The sequence below is a fragment of the Penicillium riverlandense genome (assembly GCF_028828495.1).
Source record: "Penicillium riverlandense strain IBT 135883 chromosome Unknown utg000007l_segment0_segment0, whole genome shotgun sequence".
Classification (NCBI taxonomy): Eukaryota; Fungi; Ascomycota; class Eurotiomycetes; order Eurotiales; family Aspergillaceae; genus Penicillium; species Penicillium riverlandense.
The window spans coordinates 2,160,792-2,183,504 of record NW_026643198.1 but is presented as its reverse complement, the minus strand read 5'-3'; the positions used below and the strand labels follow the sequence as shown (position 1 = coordinate 2,183,504).

General features: G+C 54.4%; 8 protein-coding genes across 8 annotated transcripts; 5 read left to right on the top strand and 3 right to left on the bottom strand.

The window, feature by feature from the left end:
• Nucleotides 1–413: 413 nt before the first annotated feature.
• Nucleotides 414–2,039, top strand: spp2 (spliceosome ATPase-activating subunit SPP2; the record flags this gene model as incomplete). Its single annotated transcript, XM_057199873.1, has 1 exon — nucleotides 414–2,039. One exon carries the CDS (start codon nucleotides 414–416, stop codon nucleotides 2,037–2,039), a length of 1,626 nt encoding a protein of 541 aa, XP_057050574.1.
• Nucleotides 2,040–2,273: 234 nt separating this feature from the next.
• N7474_008462 (U3 snoRNA-associated protein UTP13) lies at nucleotides 2,274–5,281 on the bottom strand (the record flags this gene model as incomplete). The annotated part of the gene is made up of 3 exons (XM_057199872.1): nucleotides 2,274–4,963; nucleotides 5,021–5,048; nucleotides 5,108–5,281. 3 exons carry the CDS (start codon nucleotides 5,279–5,281, stop codon nucleotides 2,274–2,276), a joined length of 2,892 nt encoding a protein of 963 aa, XP_057050573.1.
• Nucleotides 5,282–6,313: 1,032 nt separating this feature from the next.
• On the bottom strand, nucleotides 6,314–7,615 carry N7474_008461 (uncharacterized protein; the record flags this gene model as incomplete). The annotated part of the gene is made up of 4 exons (XM_057199871.1): nucleotides 6,314–6,504; nucleotides 6,566–6,889; nucleotides 6,974–7,132; nucleotides 7,243–7,615. The coding sequence occupies 4 exons, from the start codon at nucleotides 7,613–7,615 to the stop codon at nucleotides 6,314–6,316; spliced, it is 1,047 nt and encodes a 348-aa protein (XP_057050572.1).
• Nucleotides 7,616–8,770: 1,155 nt separating this feature from the next.
• On the top strand, nucleotides 8,771–10,043 carry N7474_008460 (uncharacterized protein; the record flags this gene model as incomplete). Its single annotated transcript, XM_057199870.1, has 2 exons — nucleotides 8,771–8,773; nucleotides 8,823–10,043. 2 exons carry the CDS (start codon nucleotides 8,771–8,773, stop codon nucleotides 10,041–10,043), a joined length of 1,224 nt encoding a protein of 407 aa, XP_057050571.1.
• Nucleotides 10,044–10,432: 389 nt separating this feature from the next.
• On the top strand, nucleotides 10,433–13,212 carry N7474_008459 (uncharacterized protein; the record flags this gene model as incomplete). Its single annotated transcript, XM_057199869.1, has 4 exons — nucleotides 10,433–10,468; nucleotides 10,527–10,883; nucleotides 10,951–11,195; nucleotides 11,250–13,212. 4 exons carry the CDS (start codon nucleotides 10,433–10,435, stop codon nucleotides 13,210–13,212), a joined length of 2,601 nt encoding a protein of 866 aa, XP_057050570.1.
• Nucleotides 13,213–13,883: 671 nt separating this feature from the next.
• eaf1 (MYB and HSA domain protein) lies at nucleotides 13,884–18,099 on the bottom strand (the record flags this gene model as incomplete). Its single annotated transcript, XM_057199868.1, has 3 exons — nucleotides 13,884–15,184; nucleotides 15,238–17,843; nucleotides 17,939–18,099. 3 exons carry the CDS (start codon nucleotides 18,097–18,099, stop codon nucleotides 13,884–13,886), a joined length of 4,068 nt encoding a protein of 1,355 aa, XP_057050569.1.
• Nucleotides 18,100–18,745: 646 nt separating this feature from the next.
• On the top strand, nucleotides 18,746–20,266 carry N7474_008457 (putative 60S ribosome biogenesis protein Mak11; the record flags this gene model as incomplete). The annotated part of the gene is given in 3 exon segments (XM_057199867.1): nucleotides 18,746–19,079; nucleotides 19,094–19,656; nucleotides 19,706–20,266. The coding sequence occupies 3 exon segments, from the start codon at nucleotides 18,746–18,748 to the stop codon at nucleotides 20,264–20,266; spliced, it is 1,458 nt and encodes a 485-aa protein (XP_057050568.1).
• Nucleotides 20,267–20,551: 285 nt separating this feature from the next.
• On the top strand, nucleotides 20,552–22,258 carry N7474_008456 (translation initiation factor eIF2 subunit gamma; the record flags this gene model as incomplete). The annotated part of the gene is made up of 4 exons (XM_057199866.1): nucleotides 20,552–20,832; nucleotides 20,885–21,152; nucleotides 21,218–22,173; nucleotides 22,228–22,258. The coding sequence occupies 4 exons, from the start codon at nucleotides 20,552–20,554 to the stop codon at nucleotides 22,256–22,258; spliced, it is 1,536 nt and encodes a 511-aa protein (XP_057050567.1).
• Between the last annotated feature and the right edge of the window lie 455 nt (nucleotides 22,259–22,713).

The following is a 22,713-nucleotide window of genomic DNA, read 5'->3' as shown; positions in this document are numbered from 1 at the left end:
AATCTTCATATATACCGCGGTGATAATTCCTGCAACGGCCTTTCCTCTCCATACCAAGAGGAGGGAACTGTTTTGCGGATTTGTGACTGGTGGTTCGAGATATATATCTTCGAGTACCGCGAATCTTTCCTCCGCCTCCATTTCCAATCTGGTTGCTCATACACGTCATTCTTAGTCTAGTACATAAAAATTAAACATTTTCATCTTCATTCCCATCCATCACCCCCCCCGTGTTTTTATACAGTCGCTGCAAAATAGTTGCCCAGTTAGGGCTAGTCACTGATAAGCCCAACTCCCGCCCTTGCCACCGCCTTTGCCTCAAGAGATTCTCGAGCTCTCCAACTTTTCGACTACACAGAGCATCCCCCCCAACCGCTCTTCGAGTCCCTTCCCCATCCACGCCTACCGTCGCCATGTCTTCATCGACGCATTCCCGCGACGGCAACGGCAAACCGTTCTCAGCCTCCCTGTCGAGTTCCAACGGCGCATCCTCCAAAAAGACCTCGTTCAACCTACAATCCTCCAAACGCAACCGCCCCACCGACTCACCCGCACCAGGAAGCCGTTCCCTCCCTCGACGGCCGCACCAGCTCGGCCATGGCGGCGACTCCTCCGACGAAGACGACAGCGCGCCTGTCCACGAAGAAATCTCCGGCTTCGACACGCACACCGGCGGCGTCCTAACAGCCGACGGAAAGGCAGTCAAAAAAGACAACGAGCCGTTGGTCATCCCTGTTACCAGCAGGAATAACTGGCGCGACCGGCCCGGAGTCAACACGAAGAAAAGCAAGAAGAACCTCCTGCCGCGCGAGGTCCAGGCTATGCAGGAAGCGGAGAGAAATGGCCAAGCCCCCGGAGGCAGTGCAGTCGAGACAGAGGGGCCGAGTATGGCATTCGGACTGAGCTTTGCAGCACAGAAATCCGCAGAGGGTGGTGGTGGTGATCCAGCGGTCGAAGACCAAGCCATGCCAGATGCGAAGCCTATTTTGCCTCCTCCCATTGAGGAGAGCAAGCCGCTCACGGATGATCAGAAAGCACTACGAGCCTTGATCAGCGAGAGCAAAGGTGAGGCACCGGAGCGAAGAACGGATCTCGTGATCGAGTCCCAGCGGAAAGCGCAAGAAGATGAAGAAGAGCATGGACGTTACGACGAGGCGAGCTCTTTCCGCACAGATGTTGCATCGCGACCTGATTCCGCGACGCTGGATGCCTACGATTCCATTCCCGTGGAGGAATTTGGAGCCGCGCTCCTGCGAGGAATGGGCTGGAAAGACGGCCAGGCCATTGGACGAGGCCAGTACGGCACATCTGCGACTGCGGACCGAGATCGAGCGAACAAGCTGCGCGTTCCAGAGCGGCGGCCTGGGTTTTTGGGAATTGGAGCCAAGGATACATCGGGCGGGAAAGGCGCTGAGGCTGAACTCGGCGCGTGGGGGAAGTCGGCGATGCGGAAGGCGTCGAGAAAGCAGGGCGAAGCAGATGCAAATGGTGGGAACACGGAAGGTGTCTATATGCCGGTTATGATGCGCAACCGCAAGACCGGCGAGCATATCACCGAGGAAGAACTGGCCGCCATGCAGAAAGAGGCGAAGTCGAAACCCACCACGGAGGATGACTGGCGTGATCGCCGTGATCGCAATTTGGAGAAGAGCGGCCGCGACAAAGACAGGGATCGCGGGTATCGTCGGCGCGACTATGATGATGAGGAGGAGGAGCGGCATGGTAGGAGGAATGGCTCTTCCCGCCGGGATCGCAGCTTGTCTAGTTCGCGCCACTCTTCTTCCCGACGATCACGGTATGATGATGATGGCGGTAGAGAAGACCGGTCTCGTCGTGATCGGGACAGACGGAGGGACCGGGATGATGACCGGGACCGGCGGAGAGACTCTGGCAATGATCGTGATCGTGATAGGGAGAGGGATCGAGACAGAGACACAGACCGCAGCCACCGACACGGTGATGATCGGTCCAGCAAGTCCCGGCGTGACCGGGATCGGGATCGGGACCGTGACTCTCGTCGCAGTCGGCGAGACGACTAAACATTATCTTTCTGGCGTGAAACGAATGTACAATGACTCCCCTGAAAATACAATAGATACCCTGGAAGAATAGACCGAACTCATGATATATATTCATTCATTTCTATCTGCAAGGCTCAAAGCCAAAAGAAAACAGATGCTTTTGGAAATCAGATACATACTCCCTCGAAGTGATAAACAAAGCGCCAAACCAATTAATCTACAGCAGAAATAGAAGAAACAACTGACTCCCATCTATGCTTCCAGCATGACCACGTCCTTCTCATGCGCCTCCTCCGACTCCCCATTCACACCATTCGTCAACGCACCCAAACCAACACCGCCATCCATCTCGCCGAGCACCCACTCAACAAGGAAGCTATCATCGACGAGCTCCTCCACGCGCCGATAATGCCTCTCTGTATACGCCGCTAGAGCCTGCAAGATATCCTTCAGGCCTGCAGCGGCACGACCATTCTTGCCTCTCACAGACTGCGTCGCCAGCTCAACGAACGTCGAGGCCGGGTACGAGCGGAACAGGGCGAAGAGGATGCGCTGCGACACGCGGGCGGTACGCGCGTTAGTGTTCCAGTCGCGCAGGCGGAGCAGCAGCGTGCGGAGGTTGGCCGCGTCAAGGGATTGCAGTACCTCGTCGATGGACGGGTTGCCCGTCAGACTGTTGGCAGCACGGGCACGGTCCTCAGCGGGGAGGGTCGGGTCGTCGGCGGCGTTGACGGCGGCCGTGAAGAGCGAGAGGAGCCGGGCTGGGTGGTTGAGTTGCAGCGCTAGAGTGATGGCTTCGCGGTACTGGCCGGCGCGCACGTAGTTCTGAAGCTGCTGGTCTTGCTCGACGCGCGCGGCGCTGGCATTCACGGTGGCCGTGTAGGTTGCGGAGGTCGTGTCGGTCCAGAAGGTGACGGTGGAGTCGGCGGACCCGGAAGCCAGGGCGTAGGGGGTTGTGTTGACTTTGGAGGAGGTGGGCTTGACGTCTGAGCGGGATCCGGACGGGGTTGGGCTGGCTAGGGCCCAGACTCGGTCGGTGTGGTTGTCGAGAGTGGTCTCGAGCTCGCCGGTGTACGGCGACCAGATCTTGACCAGGCCGTCTGCCGCAGCGGAGGCGATGAGCGGCCGGGTTTGCGCAGCTGATTTGTGCGTCGCCGCTTCTTCGTCGTCGTCATCCTGGTTCTCGCCCCCGTTCTTTGTGGTGGAAACTTGCGGAGGCGGGAGCCAGAGCACTTTGAGGACGCTGTTCGTATGGCCTTCGAAGGTGAGAATACAGCTGTAGTCTGACAAGCTCCACAGCTTGACGGTCTTGTCACCCGAGCCGGTGACTGCCAAGCCGCGATTGGTGCTGGTTCCAGTCTCTGACGAGACTACGGGCGTCTTTGGAGGTGCAAATCGTATAGACCAGACACCTCGCTTGTGGCCACGGAGAATTCCCACCGCGGAGCCTTCCTCGACAGACCAAATCTTGACAGTGCGATCCTGAGACGCGGAAGCAAACAGTGCAGACGAGGAGTCAATGTCGATAGCGTTGATATCCTTCTCGTGTGCCTTGCGCGTGTAGACCGCTTTGGGGGAGTGTGCGTTTTCTCCCTTGAGCGGTGGTAGCTTGCCGGTGTCCCAACGCTTGATCGTGCGGTCTTGTGAGCCCGTCATCAGGAACGATGGGGGGTAATTGAGCGGGTCGTTGTATGCCGAGCTGCCAGCCGGTGGTGGTACCCGCGGGAGAGCAATTGCCCCCAGGGACTCGGCGTGGCCGGTGAAAACAGCAAAGCAAGTATAAGACGAGGTTTTCGGGTCCAGGCGCCACAAACGAGCGGTGTTGTCCTTGGCTCCGGTAGCCAGCCAGTGTCCGGACCAGTCGACGTCAATGCAGATGATAATATCATCGTGACCCTCGAGGTTTGTGACATCTGCCCCGAAGTACTCCTCGCCCTGACCCGTCGACCGATCTTCAGATGGGCCAACTGACACCACTCGGATACTTTCCGTGTTGGTGGCTAGGGCGAGCATCGACCGATCTGGGCCAACGTAAGCCAGATCGATGATCTCGTCGTCATTTCCGGAGATGCGTCGAATAATAGTCAATGGCTCCAAGGTCGAACCCGGCTGATAATCGGACAACAACTCGAGTGAGTGCAGTCGGAGAGTCTGGTCAGCATGGACAGTCATGGCGAATGACAGGCCGGGAGAATATTGAATCGCCACAATGGCCTCAAATTCCTCGCCAGCCTCCTGGTCGTGCGTCACTTCGCTTCCTCGATTGCAGTCCCAAACTCGAAGCTTGCCATTTTCTCCGCCGACCACACACAGACCACTATCGGCAATGAAGGTGGCGGCCTCCACGCTCTCGAGAACCGGAATGATCCTGCGTGTCTTCCACGTTTTCGCATCCCACACAATCACCGTTTTATCTCGACTCGCTGAAAGCAATGCGTTCTCTGTGGGGGAGAAAGACAAGCTGCGCACCAGCGAGACGTGCGATTCGAGCGATGCAATGGATTTTCTTTTGTGCAAATCCCACACACGCACTTTTCCATCCTCACTGCCGGAGGCCAGCCGGAACCCTGCTGTCGAGGCAAAATCTTCCATGTCGGCATCTTCATCGCTCCTCCGCTTTGACTTTTTCTTCGTAGCACCTTCCGAAGTCGAGACCTCGAAAAAGCAGAGCGCAGAAATGACTCCTCCGTGACCGTGAAAGGTATGTGTGACATAGCCGCCTCGGATATCCCAGACCTTGATCGACCCATCGGCGCCTCCAGTAGCGAGTAATGTGCCAGTCGGATCCACGGCGGTCGTCACGACGGGAGCGGTATGGGGTTTGAGTGTTCGACGGAGTTCGGCCTCAATGGGCTGGGATGATTCGTCGAAAGGACTGAGGGAGTAGATGCGCATGGACATGGATCGGGAACAGACAATCGCATGCGAGGCCGACGGCGTAACTGGAAGAAATGAATGTCAGTGACGAGAAGAGACGGAAACGCAAAAACTCGACGTACTGGCTAAACTGGTGATAATCTCTCCATCCTGCATTCGTTCATAGCGGTCAGCAATGCGCAATGCATTCAGGGTAAGGCAGCACGTACTCCCTCCAGACTGGCGAGCTGGTCGCCCGTGTCCAAGTCCACGATCAGCGCATCTTCACCCACGCAGGTCAGCAGAATGCGACCTGTGGCATCCAGCGCCGTGCTGCCACCTGTGTAGATGGGCCGGAGGGTGCGAGACGCCTCGAAAGTGGGTTTGACGGTAGCTTTCGACATGGCGCGTGGACTGGGCGCATAGAAAAGAAGGACCAAAAAAAAAGTTGAGAGCCGTTGTCTGATAACAATTTGGTTATCAGTCTCGAGGAATCTATTGGCAGCTGAGTAAACCTTCAGTCTAAACGGTCAGTGTGGCCGAGTGGTTAAGGCGTGACATTCGAATCATACGGCATCTCTGCTGTGGACTATGTTATGGGTTCGCCCGCACAGGTTCGAGTCCTGTCGCTGACGTTTAATTTTTTTTTCTCTTCCCACATTCTATGTTTTGTTTTCATCTAACCTTTTATTTTCTGAATAGTATTCTTTTTTCTTTTCTATCTAAATTCACCAGAGAGTCTGTCTTGTCTTAGTCTCAGTCTAATTGCGCATTTTATAAGAAAGAACACACATGTTGCTATTCTAGAGCTTTTTCGTGCCTAAAAAGTCAAGGTGGCCGAGTGTGAGTGAAACTAAATTGAAGGCCCACCGGAACACCCCACTAACTTCCACATAGGGTTAAGGCGTGTGACTTGAACTGGCAACTCTTCGTAAATCGCGGAGATTATGTTTCCGCGACTGCCGAAGCTTTGCTCTCAATATCACATGGGTTCGCCCGCGTAGGTTCGAACCCTGCCCTTGACGATGGTTGGGTTTCCATCCGATCCTGTTTTTTTTTTTTTTTTTCCTTTTTTCTTTTGTGGCTCTCTTTCCATTGATTTATTATAATATTCTGTAGAGTTCTCGTCTAAAATCAAGTTAACTAAGATGTGGCTTGCTGAATGTACACTTTCCCCATGGTTGCGCTTCACCGAGTCTTTGTCTTCCTATTTGTTCCTGACCATGAGGCAATTGATTTAGCATATCATCATAGGCTGACAAGCCTACTTGAACTGGCGAATGCGAATTTGTGGGGAGGTGCAGTTTACGAATACGCAAAACTGCGACTTTGTATTCGTGCCTATGCCTACTTCTCTGGCACCGCTCAGCACTTCATCATACATTCCCATATACCCGTCACTTCTTCTATTTATCTTCTCATACGCCCGCCACCCTTCACGATACCTTCTGTCCATTTGAATCCCATGTCACTTCGTGAAGAACAACAGCCACGGCAAACCAGTGATAGTTGTCGGGATTAAACCGTGCCTCCTTCACACGTACGCCCTGTTTTGCGAGAGCCGCACATCGTTCCCAACCATAGGCCGCTTGCATGCCCTGACCAATGTCGATGTCCTGATCCTTCACTACAAAGCGCATGTATTAGAACTTCGTCCCTTCCTAGAAGTCATGGGAAGGGTGACTTACTGTCGCGATCCAGCCAATGCAGGGCCTCATGCAGAAAATACCCACCGCGTGTCTTCTGCGTCTTGTCTATAAGCGACCCCACAGCAAGACTCTTCTGATCCTCGATTAGCCTCGTGAGAGGGGCATAGCTGAAAAACCGGTCGCAAAGAACCATGATCCTCTCGAAGTAAAACGTCTCGCCGACTGTGGGCCCGAATCCGTTGATTGCGCCGGAGCAGATCTTCTCATTTGTCATAAGACGGACCACAAGGTCTTCGATGAGCTTGTTGTTCTTGTCCCGTGGGGAGTACCAATTGGATATCCACCATCCAGGCGTGGTTTTCTCTATACAGAAAAGAAAACAAGCCATTGTCAGTTTCTCTAACCGCAACAGGGAGACGAAAGGTGGAAGTGAGAGTTCTTGCATACCATCTTCCTTCATCGCCCTCCAGATGGGTTCATCTTCAGGCTTTCCTCCAATTTGGCCCATCTTCGTCACGAATTCGACGTCCCCATCACCACAGAGCATCTTCGGCTTGGCATAATCTCCAACCCCGTACACAAGGTTGCGTATATTGTCATAGTTTTCTATAGAAGACGAGGGAGAGTGTCGTTAGCGAGGCAATGTTGTTTCATGTGGTTTTCAAGTTCCAAAGAGAGAAGGAGGATGTTTGATCTGGACATGCCTTGTACCGCACGCAAAACAAAGCGCTTGTCTTGCTCCACAGCCCATGACTTTTTCGGGTTGTCTGGGGCATCGCCAAAATCAACATTGAACATGTATTTCGCGGCCTCCAGGAAGCGCTTATTGGTTGTCGTTTTGGGGACGACATTATTCGTCTTCGTTCCAAGAATAATGTCGATGGCTTTGCTCGCCGAGTCAGCCAGCAGGGCCGTTTCTTGAATCGTCTCGTCCATCTCGAAATCGACGCATTCCGAGGGGTTGCAGTCGCCTGGCCATTGAAGTACACTGGCCGCCTCGAGCTGGTTCCATGCCTTTTCTGCTAGTGCTCCCTCCAGCAGATGGCTCAGCGCCACCATGGCCGTGAGGAGGGCCCCGTGGATTCTCATGGCGAGAGATCGGTGTCGGCTGGGCCCTTGTTCACCTCTGATATATGGACACGCTTGGTGCAGGACTATCAAGCCAAATAACTTGTAATGCCTTTTTTAAACTCTCTCCACGGGGGTCGCAAGGGAACGGGGAGATAAAACCTGGTCACGGCCTAGTATCTTTGAGAAAATTTTCAAGAGTACTGTGCCCGTGTGCCGACTTTTACAGAGGGGGTGATCGGGGCAGTAATGAGAACAGCCCGTTAATGTTTTCATGGGGCCGAAAAGCTGGCCCCTCGGTGATATTGTATATTATGAATATTGAGTTGATATGGCCTGAAACCAGGATTCGTATGTGAATCATGATATTCAGATCAATTACAGTTAGAGGCCAACTTTGCAAATGTTCAACACGAAGTAATCCCATTGAGAATGCCGTTGGAAGAAGCAATTGCTCTAATTTTCTTCTCTGTTTACCTCCCAACAAAGTCAAGTCTCCACTAAAGCACTAAAGGGGGCCGGGCATATATTTCCTATAATTGTTACATACCATACTACAATCTGATCCTTTTCCTCGCCCCGACCCGCCTATCTGCGCAGGGCTTTCGAGCCTTTCCGGCCCAGGTTCGGTTTCTTGGTGTCTGTTCCCCTGGTGAGCATACTGATCCCCCGTCTCTGGCATTTTGACGGGGCGCAGGTGAGTCTGTTAGACATGTGGCGCAGATTAGCGCCACCTATACGATCCTGCTAAACACATTATTAGTTACGATAACAGCAGCCGAAGACCGTTGCCAATAACGCCACTCGTAGTATGGTATGAGGTCAGGAATGCGAGAGTGTGAGACAATCGAAAACTCTACACGATTGGGGATGAACGGGTAACATGCTGCCAAATTGGGACTATACCATGCAGATTTGTATGTAGATTAGCATGTGCAGAAACAGAAAAATGTACTTGAGATACTTATAAATAACACCATACTAATACTCAATTAAGATCGTTTTATGTTGTTGAGATGTGAAGTTGTAAATTATCCTATTGTTCCATGGTGATTTGACCCGGGCGTTCGGCTCGCTTGTGAATACGTTAAGATTTATGGCCACGCATCTGAATCATTTCCATCCCCCTCTTTCCTCCCCTCAACATCAAAGCGTGAACTCTCGTTCCTCGCAAGGATGGTATGATTATTCCCTTGATAAAAGTGAAAATTGACTGATTTCCTCTTAGGCACCACGGACACTAGAAGGCCTCCCAGCCGAGCTGCTCATTCTCATTTTGTTTCAAGTTATCGATCGGTATACTCTCCAATCTGTCGTACTTGCATCACCAGCATGTCACAAAGCCTACCTCATGATTCGACCTGAACTACTCTACTGCATTCTCCAAAATCAGTATGATGAGAAGCTTCTCCCGGAAGCAGTCGCTGCCATCAGGTCCAAAGGACTAGATATGAAAAACAACACAGAAAAAGCTATCGCTTTATTAGATATTCGACGTCGCCGCAAAGGGATAAATGGATTTGCAAGTGAACCTGCCAGTTTGGAAGAGATCATCGAACTTTTGCATTTCCATAAGGAGATACATTTCTTTCTGGAAGACTACTCACAAAATGCACCTCGACCTGAGTGGATAGATCCTGCTCAATGGCCTACTTTCCTACCACTCAATTTATCTAACAGCGAAAAGTTTCGCTTCCTCAGAGCATTGTGTCGGCTACAAACTCATGCCTATATCTTTGGGAAAAGCGAAGTTAGCATTGAGCGGTGGTATGATTGGCCTTCCAATGATTGGGAGTACACTACACTTAAACCCGAGGATGCATGGCGTCTATTTTTTGGAACAATGCTCCCTTGGGAATACGAAGAAATGGGATGTGTGTGGTCATATCTGATGATCAAGTACGATCCAGTCCACAAGGAGATATCGGACAGCCTGGGCAATTGTGGGGTCACTTTTTTCCGGGACCTTGCAAAAGACCAACGTCCAAACAGTGTGGTGATAGAAAGAGTTGACGACCTTGAAATTTTGTCCGACTGTACAGATACCCTGGTCTCTATTGGGCCAAGGTTCCTTTACCGCGTTCTGCACGCGAACGCTCTCCTTCGGCGCAATCTGGTAATGGCAAACGCAAACACGGAGCCGGAGACATGGATTGGGCCGAACTGTGGCGTATCCGCGGACTATAAGTTTCCTTTTCTTTACCCGGCTGATCGGTGCAATGTTGGCAGTTTCGAGGAGCTATGGTCTGCTACAGCATCTCTCGAACAGCCTAATCTGGGATGGAGAGTGAAAGCCGTGGAGAAATTCAGAAAGGAAGGGTATTTTGAGTTCGCGATTGTCGAGAGCCATTGCGATCAAGAATGGGAGTGGGGGTATGCTATCTGGGACGGCGAGAGGCTGAGGAAATGGAAAGCGCCCTTGCTCAAAGACGAGAGATCAATGTCATAGTGCCTCATTTAACTGTCACATTTTACGTGCTTTGTAGAATTGGAACACCACACAGACAGAGCTACCTAGTAGATAGAGGAAGGTATGATGAGTGTGAATACGGTATGTAGGCAACTCTCCCGCTGTCAAAGACGCGGAAGCCATGACGTATTTTTCTGTCTTCATATTTTTGAAGTATTGACTACATGTAATTACACCTAATGGTTGCTTTTCTTTCGGATTGTATTGTATTATGTTAAATTCATCTAAATTCATTTCATTCTAGGTCGTTCAAAGGCATTATTATTATTAAGGTGTGGCTTGTGCACTTCCCCGTGGTCGCGTCTCACCCCAATTTTTGGCTCCCTCCGTTTGTTCCACCTCCCATGAGACAATGAATCTAGCACGCCATGGGCCGACAAGCCTACCTGAATCGGCTCGCTCTGGTAAGTGCCTCCTAGCTTCTCTCCATCCACCTCATATACTGACCTGTCCACTTTCCAGGGCCGGTCCCCGTACGATGCCCCCGACTACGGCGCGGTGGATCCCTCGAGCACGGTGCGACGAGTCTCCAGCATCCACGCCGACGACTACATGCAACAGTATGACCACCGCGGCCACCCTGTCAACCCCGAGTCCAAAGTCCTTGGACGGGGCCTGCGGAGAGCCAAGAATGACATCCTCTCAACGATGGGGATCGTGGTGAGCGGGGAGGACCGGCAGACCAGGATCCCCAATGAACAGCAGAAGATCAACCAGATCGCCACCGAGAATGACTTCGGCTTGGTCATGACCACCCTGGACCAGCTGTTTGTCTTCTTCGGCACGTGGTGGACTACTTCGCTCACGGCTCGCATTCTGGTAGGACCTGCGCATCCGTGTTGAATCGCATAACTAGGAAGCTGACTGTTCGTCATACGGGGAACAGACATACAGACGCTATACCCATGCTGCCCTGCTGGATGTCATACGCTCTGAACGCGGGTCTACTGGCGTTGTCGGTTTCTATTTTGCCGGAATCCCTGCCTGGGCAGTATCTAGCGGTTTCACTTTTGCCCGGGAAACCCCATTGAAGCGGACCTTTACTTCTGTCCGAGATTACCTCATGGCAAAGACAGGGGATGGCAGCCTCTCTCCCGTCGTCCGTTCGGTATTCGGAGTTGCGTACACGGCGTGAGTACATTCGAGACATCGAGTCAGAGCGCAGGCACTAATGACCGTTCCCAGGGCGAGGACCTCGGTGCTCATGTTTTCCGTGGAAGCCTACATGTACTCCTTGCTCCAGTCACTCTCGCTCGTGGCACCGAACTCTGTCCCTAGTCTTCGCCTCTTTATCCCCTTTGGTGCCGAGTCCCTCATTCAGCTGCCGCCACTCCCGACCGAATTCACCTTCCAATCCATAGGCGCCTCGCTTACGGGCCTGTTAACGTCTCCTGCGGTTCTCGTGTTAATATATGCATATTACCTGCGCCCGGAGCTCGAAGAGCGTCTTTACAGGTTGATCCGTCGAAGGCTGCCAAAACCCACCCTTGCAGATGAACTTTCGGTTCGTGTCGCTTTTGAAGAGAATCTCATTGAATGGGTGGTGCCTACCCTTGGGCGGAGGTCGGAAGAGGAAATTCAGCGTGCCAAACTTACATTCCTCCAGGATGTCCAGTGCGAGCTGGCCGCTTTTCGGGGATGGGTTTTCTCGTGGTTTGGTCTTCGATCAAGACACGCGCCAGATCAGCAAACCATCGAACCGGCCAGAGATGACAGGATTGAAAGCCTTCGCAACTCCATCGAAACCTTGCAAAATGAGCTTGAGGGGGCACAGTCGCGAAACCACACGGCCGAGCGTGGACCGGATGAGCTCCTGGAAAGGAATTTAGCAGCCACTCCTTTTTCTCACGTCGTCGATATTACGCAGCCAGACTTGCTGGGTGCTGCGCAAGCCTTGCAGTCCGATGTGGTCACCACCACACTTGCCATGAACCAGGTGCTCACGAACGAGAACCGGATGTCGCAGTCTCCGGGAGAGATGAGCAGCGACTACTTTTCCGAAATGGCCACTCTAGGACAGGCGAGCGCCCTCTCGACCTCTTCCAATCCGCATGACCACCTGACACATCAGGATACACAACACGGCGAGGGAACGGCCATGGACCGGCAGAATTCACGGTCAAACACCCTATTCTCACACCCATCGTCCCCAGATACATCTCCGCCAACCTCGCCTCGTGTCCGGGCGTCGCTGATCCATCAAAGCTCCGACATCATCACTATGCAGCTCGAGCTACTGGGCAACCGCAATCGCAACGCGCAAAACCAGACTCGGGACCAGGATCACCTGACTGTCCGGCCCAGCACTGATGACCCTTCTCGGCCACCCTCGACGACCGTCGACCGCAGATCGATCGCCGAGTTTCTGGATGCCTTGATCTCGAGCCAGCATCATACAACGCTGAGTCCCCAGCACGCAGTAGTGCACCAATCTATCGCCGCAGACAGCGGCGCCCTTACCGACGTCGTGGCCGAACCTGATCCCCCCATGCCTGAAACTCAGCCTCCCCATCCCCTTCCAGATGCCGCGGTCACCGACCATCCAGCTCTCGAGTCCACGGCCGACGTCCCCGTCCCCAGCACCACCCCGAACCTCCTGCCCGACGGCGTGGAGGAGCCAAACGACGACGACGAAGACGAATCCCACACCCACCCACCCCCGGCCCCAGGCCCCGACCTGCACCAAAATCCAGACATAGTAGAACTGGACTCTCTCATGGACCAACCACCCCTCACATCCGCCACAACCCTCCCATTCCCCTCACAATCTTTCCTAAACCCATCATCCATGGCACACAGAGTAACCCTTCTCTCCGCACACCCCATCGACTCGCTCGCCTCCCACCTCGCCGCACTGCTAAGTGTCATCCTGCTCTCCCCGCTGGAATCCCTCTCTCTCCGCTCCCTAGCACACTCCTACCTCGGCTCCGCGCACCGCTCTTCTTCTTCGTCCGCCATCCAGCTCGCGGACCTCCATCCGCTGGGCCTGTGGTTCGGCGCAACCTCGTGGTCCGATGCGTTTGCTTATACGGGGCGCCTAGTCCTTATGCGTGGTATGCAGGCTGCGCTCAGGGCGGGCGTGTGGGGATTCCTCGTTGGTTCGACTATGAGAATTGGGAGGAGTTTTTGTGGGTGGGGGAAGTTGTGATTTAGTTCATCTACTTGGTCTTCTTTCTTGCTCTAGCAATTGAAATCAAGATGGAGAAGGAAGGCTGGATATGGCTGCTTTCAATCAAGACTATTCATACAATTCATATGCACCAACCAATTAACTCCTTCATCCTTTCAACTCCATCCACCATCCATCCCATCGAAGATAGAAAAGAAAAAGTAAAAACTCGAAAACTCAAGAAAGAGTAACTAACCCGCCCATGCCATCAATAGGTAGTAGGTAGTACAGGGAGAAACCAAAAACCAGACATGATGTCCAAGGCGCAGCACTGCATGGAGCACAGCCAGTGCACACTTATCTGGTCCATTAGATCAAGAACATGCAAGGAAGGTTCAGAGTCCGGTGTAAAAAAGAAGATTCAGGGGAACAGATAGACGGGGAGGGAAGAATGGAGGTAAAACCGCGTGCCGGTAAAGCAGAAAGAGGGAGGAGATATTGGTGGTGGTGGGGATGATGGCGCGATTATCGGGATCATGATTTCAGCGGAAGACGGAGAAGAGAAGACGGACAGACACGCAGGCAGGGAGGACGAGGGATTCGATAAATCAGAGTAATAAAAGGAGTTTCAAGACAATATGTACAATTGAAACAAAGATGGAGGACGACGAGCGCAGCACGAGTTAATCCATGCCATCCATTTCCAACACTCAGCTGGTGGCCGTCTGGGCCGGCGGGGGATGCGGGCTTTTGTTTGACCCTCCCTGGACAGCTCCCGCCTGAGTGCTGCTGCCACTGCGCTGAGTCTGCGGCGTTGCGCTGCGACTAGACTGGGTGGCGCCATTCATAGCCGGAGAGCTAGTGACGCCGACACGGGTCTGCTGCGCAGTCTGCGGAACACGCATCATGGGCGAGAAGCCTTGGTTCTGGGGCACCTGCATTGCGGGATTGCCATTCGGCAGGCCGGATTGCGGCGTCGGCGTCTGGAAGTTGCCCTCGTGCGGGACTTGGTAGTTGGCCTGAGCGGCGTTCATGCTGCCAGCGGCGGCGTTCATGGCCGCTTGTTGAGACATTCGCTGCTGCTGGTATTGGTTGAGGCGCTCTGTGGCCAATTTGTTGACCTGATCTGCGGGCAGGTTCGGGTTGCTTCGTTGAATCTGGCTTTGGATGGTGCTGATGGTCGGAACGACGCCGCTGGAAAGCGGATTGGGCTGGTTCATCCGAGGTGACGGGGTGGACATGCCCTGTGGCGTACCCGCGTGGAACGATGGGCTTTGCATTCCGCCCTGCGCCTGGAGCGCGGCCATCATGGCAGCGTTGTTGGGGCCGTTGTTGACATTGGGCATGTTCAGGTTCGGTGAGTGCGAACCTTGGGGTGCGAACTGCTGTTGGCCGTGGAACTGTTGCTGTGCCTGCTGGGGTTGGCCTTGGGGATGAGGGTGCTGCTGTTGCTGCTGTCGAGACTGCAAGATACGCTGCTGTTCCTGCAGTCGGTTTGCTTCGCGGATGACCCGGGCGTTGTCTGGAGACGTCTGCATCGGCATTCCAGGTCTGGCACCCGCGCCTTGCTGCATTTGACCCTGGGGCATCATCTTCATCGTCATGGCATTCGGAGCCATTTGGCCATTGACCGGGGCTCCAGTGGGCATCCCCTGCATTGGAAGAGGGCGACCTTGGTTCACGCTAGCATTAGGAGGCATGCCATTGGTCATTCCATTTGGAGTGCCACCGGTCACGCCAGAGTTGGCGGGATTGGTGGGCACGCCGTTGGGATTCCGATTAGGAGCATTCATCATTTGCGGCTGCTGCTGCTGGTTGGGCATTTGACCGGCACGCTGAGCAGCAAGACTAGCCCTTTGCTGAGCGATCATCTGCTGTCGGTATTGCTCTTGCCTTTCTTGCAGCTTCATCTCCCGCTCGTACTTGAGTCGACTGAATTCAGCCGGAGACGAGATCGGAGGCTTGGGCTGGTTCGCCTCGTTGGCCTTTCGGAGCGAAGCCAAGTGGGATGCTAAGGAGAAAATGTCAGCTATCCTACCAAGTGCTGTATTTATCAAAACATACCGTGCTGCTGCTTCTGGAGCATCGTCTCCCGCTTCTTAGCCAGCTTCCGCATAGCATCAAGCAAGGCGAGATGTTTCGAAGATCTTCTCCGGTCGACTCGAAGAGGCTGCGTCGTTCTGCGCCGAATCGGTGGTTGCGGCTGACCGTTATTGCTCTGTTGCTGTTGCTGTTGCTGCTGCTGAGCGGCTTGCTGCTGCGCCAGAACAGTGCGCTGTGCCGTTTCCAGTCTCTGGTGGTAGGCCCGGAAGTACTGAGTCTTGGACATCTCCGCAGGAAGACCTTCCAGTCCCACCCAGCGCTCAAAGCACTCCCAAGGAGTGCGCCTCTCAGCCCCGGATGTGAACAGAGAAGACGGTGTCAGACAGCTTGAAATAAGAGACCAATTGTAGGAATATTCTTTCACCAGACGGCGCAACTCGTCGTCCTCGGCATAGGTCCATTGCGATGACTGTCGAGATTCGAAGAACCCAACTGACGGCATAGGATGTTCAGTAGGAGGGCGGAACGAATGGCCAGGGTGAATTCGATCACGGATGTGCTTGTTCTCGGGTCTAAAGAGCGCAACGTTGGCCTGTTCCGGGGGTATCTCGGTAACACGATGTTCCGATTCAGAATCGTATTGGGAGTAATCGTATCTGCTTCGCTTTCGGGGCCGTTCATCATCATGGAAGCTGATCTTGGTAGTCGCGAATTTGGAGACAGGAAGAAGATCGGTCTTCCACGCCGAATCTGGAGGTGCTTTGAATGTCGGCACACTTGTCTCCGGGGCGATCCGGAGAGGAGCGTACACCGGCAGCTCTTCCAATAGTTTCTCGGCAGCAGGTGTCATGTTAATAGAAAAAGTGAACTCATCCAAGCCGAGGGAGAAGATAGCCGCCGGAGCGACAGTATCTTGAAGGTCGTGCCGTGGCTCATCGTTGAAGCCATCGCTGACCGATTCCTCCTCGGCAGACGGAACGAGATCGGGGGTAGGGTGGTCGCCTGGCGCCTCTGACGGAGAGGCTACGCCGGCCTTCCCGGCCTCCTTCACTTCGGTGTTGGGGGATGGAATCTTCGCATTCACGCGGAGGAGAACACGGTGTTCCTCGTCACTGTTGACATACTCCGCACACCAGTCGGCGCAGCTTTTGGCCGCAGCAACTTTCCACTTTCTTTCCTCACGGAAGTCGGTTCGCATCCACTTCATGTGATCCAAGACAATATCCCAGTGCGTGCCCTGGCGGACGGGCTCGGCAGCCCGTTTCATTTGCCGCAGGGGCCATCGGTTGGCATTTTGAAGGGCATATATGCGCCGCAAGGTGCGGCAGTCCATCTGCTCCTGGTACTCCAGCAGATGGTTTTCCGTGCTGAGTGTCTTGTGGGCAGAGCTCAAGAGTGTATTCAGGTTCGATCCCCGAGGCGGAGCATAGGCGCGATTCAAGAACAAGGTGAACAGATAGTCTTGCTCCTCGTTCACCTTCGCAATCGCATCGCTGGAATCTCGCTGGCCAAGGTCCATAGAATCAGATCTCTCCATTTGGGATGGCGTCTGCTTCGGGAAGACAACGGTTGAAAGTCGGGTTCGCTCCTTTTCTCGGTCTTTCCGGTCCTTGAACCGCATCCTTGCAACGGCATCGGGGGAGTCTTTGTCCGTCACAACTCTCGGGGTCTCTCCGAGGATCTCGGAGACAGATTTGTGACGAATGGCACCTGACGATACTCGTGTGGTCATGCGTTCCGGCTGGGAGAGACCGGGCTGAGTGGGTGAAATCCTCTTTGCTGCGTGCATATCGGACATGGCATTAGCAGCCGGCTCGGCGCCTTCGGGCAAGCGCTGAGTTGGCGATAGCGGCTCCATTGAAGCAGCTCCATCAGGTCCAGTCTCATCGACATCCATTCGGTCTTTGTCGGCCTCGGTTTTCACGCCATCAGCGGCATGACGCAGCGACTGCGCCTCCTCCATGCGCAATTGTTCATCCGGGGTCGACGGAACCAAGCTCGCGCGTGCTTTGACAGATCGATCATGCCTTGGAATCGGGTGGTCGATCTTTCCAACGACGTCTGCTTCCTCTGCAGGGCTGGTGTCGGGCGATGCAGCAACAGGAATAGGGGTATTATTAGAGTAGGGCCCAGCGGAGGAGGCGGGTGAAAGTGGTTGTTCGGGATGCGCAGACCCCAAGGTGAGAGATGGCCGCGTGGCGTGTTTCTTTCGCGTGAGAGAATCAGCAGGAATCTCCAGCGCTGGAGCGCCCTTCATTCCACTGGGAGAGGTCTTTATTTCCGTAGCATCGTGGTCCTGAGACTCTGCTGCGATCTGCTCGGCGCGCGGTGACCGAGTAGACGGCGCGGTCGACGGAGTCGGTACATTCAGATCCTGCGATACTTGGGGACTGATCGCGGATGCCGGCGGTTGCTCCTGTCCTGTCGCGTCCGCGGAGATTGGCGCGACTTCAGGCGATTCTTCTCCCGCGACAGTTCCGGTCGCAGTCACAGGGACGCCATCGGCTGTGGGCGACGGAGCGACTGGGATCTCAGCAGCGGCTGATGCAGCGGCCTTTCTGCTTGCCGAACGCGTGAGATGTGGATTCGAGGGTGGTGGCAGGGTGGATTCGTTGAAGTAGCGACCTCTAACGGGGCATTAGCATCGAAATTCCAAAAATATTGCATCACGCGACCGATTAATATGGCAAGAAAGAGTGAAAAGAACACCAAACAAACTTACTTGGAGAGGTCGTTGGCGTCGAGGAACGCTTGTTCTTTCTCTTGGTAGTGCGAGTCCCCGGTCGCGCCCTCGGTCGCGCCCACACCCACCGTGGCGTAAAACAGCTCTGTAAGTTTGGCCTGTCGTCGAGCTACGACTGCATGCAGCTCGTCACGGAGCATGGCGAGGTCATCTAGACCGCGAAAATGGCCTCAAAACGGATAGACAGGACGAGCAGCTCGTCGCAGCGCATGGGGGTCGTGGTTCGGGCACACCGCATCCAATTAACGCGGGGAAAAAAAGGGAGTGGACTGCGCGAGGGCATCCAGAAGGGAAAAATCGCTCAGAAAGGATGAAACGGATGTGGTGATGGTGGGAGACGATGGGGGGGAGGGGAGACGACTGAAGGGGTGAAGACCTTGACTGTGTTGTGTACGGGTAACGGAAGAGAAGAAGCAGCGGGCATGGGCGGGAGCAATGGGTTTCCTGCCCGTACGGCGACGATACGGCCTGCAATGGGACCCCCAGAGGGAGGTTGGTGTGATTGTCCGGCAACACAATGCAAAGAGCCACAATAATCACTCAAATCGAATTCAATCTCAATCCAATATCTGCAATGGCCAGCGACTAACAGTGTGTGGCCGACATGGACAGGCTCGTCGCAGCGCCTACAGGTGTGTATCAGTGGGTATGGCCGTATGGTCATTTTGACTAACCCGCTTGCGGACATTATCACTCTAATCGATAAACGAAAAAAAAAAAAAAATACATACAGACAGACAATTCAGCTCTTGCACACCTCCCACATCCACCACCACGTCCCAGATCATGGTCAAGCGCAAGAGGCCCGACGCGGCCAAAGACGACAAACCCGCCACCCCTTCCTCCAAGGCCGTCAAAGCCACGGCCACCGCGACAGAAGCTCCCGATGTAGCTCTGCGCCTGCAGATCGTCACGGGTTCCTACGAGCGAGTCTTGCACGGATTCACGGCCGGTATTCCTGCCTCATGCCTGGGGTCCGCCAAACCTGACCCATCGTCGGTCCAATGTGTGGACTCGTTCCTGTTCGAGGCGCATGGATCCGCCATTCGCTGTCTGGCGCTGTCACCACCACCCAAGGCCACGGACACTGCCGAAGCCCCCAAGGTCATCTTGGCCAGCGGTGGAACGGATGAGCGCATCAATCTCTACTCCCTGTCGGCCGCACCCCCGCTGTGAACGACGAATATCCCTCGGTGCCGACCTTGGCCGGAAACAAAATTCTCGAAAACCCGAAGAACCGCGAGCTGGGGTCGTTGCTGCACCATTCGGCCAGCATCTCGGCTTTGGTATTCCCGTCGCGCAGCAAACTGTTGGCTGCGGCGGAAGACAATACCATCTCAGTGTCCAAAACCCGTGATTGGACTGTCGTCTCGACGATCAAGGCCCCGGGTCCCAAGGTGCAGGGCAGACCCAGTGGTGACACAGCACCTCCTGGTGCGGCGCCGTCTGGAGTCAATCATTTTGCAGTACATCCGAGCATGAAGTTGATGCTGAGCGTAGGGAGAGGAGAGAGGTGCATGCGGCTGTGGAATCTGGTGACGGGCAAGAAGGCCGGTGTGTTGAATTTTGGCCGAGAGGTGCTACAGAGTGTCAAGGAGAGCAGATGGAGCAGCGGTGAAGGCCGGCGGATTGCATGGAATCCCGAAGGAGAGAATTTTGCCGTTGCCTTTGAATGGGGTGCGATGGTGTTTGGAATTGTAAGTTGCTGTCGGTCCGAGTGAGGGCATGTTCTAACCATCTATACAGGACTCGACACCAAAGTGCCGCGTCCTGCCCAGTCCTAGGAGCAAGCTGCACCAGATGAAATACATCTCCTTGGGAGAGGGCAAGACGGACGAGCTGCTTGCCGTGTCCACGGAGGATGGCCGATTAATCTTCTATTCGACTAAGGTGCTCCAGAAGGCGGAAGAGGATGATGAGGCTCCGATTCCGTACGCGACTGCGGTTGCTCAGATTGGTGGGAAACAGGCTGGCCTCCCCGGGCGCATCAAAGACTTTGAGATTCTGAGTCTGGGCGGGCAGCCGAAAGAATTCCATGACAACCTCTTGGTGGTGACTGGCAACAGTGACGGGGTGGTGCGCATCTGGAAGATCACCGGCAAAGAGCTGGCGGCAAAATCATCCGCCGACCAGACTCGCCAGGTCGGAGATCTCTTGACGACCTATGAAACGGGCAATCGCATTACTTGTCTGGCATCTTTTATCATGCTGCCAGCCGAGGATCCATCCACTCTGCTGGACTCGGAGGCGGATGAAGAGGAAGAGGAAGAGGTAGAGTCAAGCAGCGACGAGAGCGATGAGGAATAGGGGTGATGTGATACCCAGCATGTAGAATAGTATTTGGCACCCGGGAATTTTGAAAAGAATAATTCCATACCATCGTTTCCAAACAATACTTGTCCCGGTTGAAATCCTATAGTAGAACAATAGCTAGCCCACACTCACCGCCCACACTCCACTGCACAAAACTCCCCACTCCAGTTTCTTTCATCATGAGCCACACGCCGCAATTTTCTCCCTCGCTTCCATCCACCCTCCCACCCCCACCCTAGAAGAAGGTTGACTCTCGCTGCTTCTTCGCCTCTCGCAACCATGGCTACCAACGGCGACTTTCCCGACGACGACTCCCAGCCCGGTTCCCCCGTGCTCGAGGCCACCAACCAGGACTTTGACGACAACCTTGACCAGGAAAAGCCGCTCAAGTCGGCCATGAAGAAGTCCTCGGCGCCTCCGGTGTCCCAGCCCAAGCGCCCAGAACTCCCCGAACAGCCCAACCCAGACACCCTCGACTTCTCAAAATTGACGCCCTTGTCCCCCGAGGTGATCAGCCGTCAAGCCAGTATAAACGTTGGGACAGTAGGACATGTCGCTCAGTTCGTGCATATTTCCTCGCCGTGTTGGACTTGGCTAATACAACCCCCACAGCGGCAAGTCGACGGTCGTCAAGGCCATCTCAGAGGTGCAGACCGTCCGTTTCAAGAATGAGTTGGAGCGCAATATCACCATTAAGTTGGGTTATGCCAATGCCAAGATCTACAAGTGCGACAACCCCGCGTGCCCTCGGCCGACGTGCTACAAGAGCTACCGCAGTGACAAGGAGGTCGACCCGGCGTGTGAGCGGGAAGGATGTGAGGGACGGTACCGGCTGCTCCGACATATCTCCTTTGTGGACTGCCCTGGTCACGACATTCTGGTGGGTTGCCCATGTATCATCTGTTCGTTTCGCCTTTTTCCACTGACTGATTTCTTTACATCTAGATGTCTACCATGTTGTCTGGCGCCGCCGTCATGGACGCTGCTCTTCTTCTGATTGCTGGAAACGAACCTTGCCCGCAGCCCCAGACCTCGGAGCATCTTGCGGCCATTGAGATCATGAAGCTCAGCCACATTGTCATTCTGCAAAACAAGGTGGATTTGATGCGGGAGGATGCCGCTCTGCAGCACTACGAGTCGATCCGCAAGTTCATCCGTGGTACCGTTGCCGATGGCTCGCCCATTATCCCCATCTCCGCGCAGCTGAAGTATAACATCGATGCCGTCAATGAGAGTTTGGTGGCGAATATCCCAGTCCCCATGCGGGATTTCTCTGCCTCGCCTCACATGATGGTTATCCGGTCGTTCGACGTGAACAAGCCCGGTGCCGAGATCGATGAGCTCAAGGGTGGTGTGGCTGGTGGTTCTATCCTGACTGGTGTGCTCAAGCTGAACGATGAGATTGAAATCCGTCCTGGTCTCGTCACCAAGGACGAGAACGGCAAGATCCAGTGCCGCTCTATTTTCTCGCGCGTTGTGTCGCTCTTCGCCGAGCACAACGACTTGAAGTTCGCCGTTCCCGGTGGTCTGATTGGTGTTGGTACTCGGGTTGACCCTACGCTTTGCCGTGCCGATCGTCTGGTTGGTTTCGTGCTGGGCCACCGCGGCCGCCTGCCCGCCATCTACACGGAGATCGAGGTCAACTACTTCCTGCTCCGCCGCCTCCTGGGTGTCAAGACCGCCGACGGCAAGCAGGCCAAGGTGGCCAAGCTGGCCAAGAATGAGGTTCTCATGATCAACGTCGGCAGTACCGCCACTGGCGCCAAGGTGCTGGGTGTCAAGGCCGATGCCGCTAAGCTCAGTCTGACCAGCCCGGCTTGCACGGAGGTTGGTGAGAAGATTGCCATCAGTCGGAGAATCGAGAAGCACTGGCGTCTGATCGGGTGGGCCAACATTGTCGCGTAAGTCTTAAGTCTGTTTTTGTTTCTTGTCATCTTGCTAACCCTTGTGTGTAGTGGTAACACCCTGGAGCCCGTTTCAAACTAAACCCCGCCCATTTTGCATGATGCCCCCAGCCCGAACAAATTAGGGAGAGGCTGCTCCGGCTCACAAGTCAGTCGTACCAGTGAGGGCGCGTGTCTTGTCTGCGCTGCCGCACCCGGACATTCGACCCGTGGGCACGAGTTCGCCGATTCCAAATAATCGCAGAAAAAAAAAAGTTTTTTGTTACGATCACGACGAGACGGCAAGGTCATGGAATGGCATTACAAACGTTGCCCCCTGCTGGATAGAAAGAGCGCAAGCAAGGATTCCTCCGTCTCCCGCTGTTTTGGCCGGAGAGATGTCTCTGGACTGCGAGCCACGGTGGACGAAAGAAAAATGGGTTCAATTCTATGATGTGTTCTAGGGAGTTGTATCTAAGGAGATTTCCCCGTTCTGTGCATTTATTATTACTATTGGATTTGGAGTGTAGATAGAGAATCCAGTTTGTGTAGTTGCTG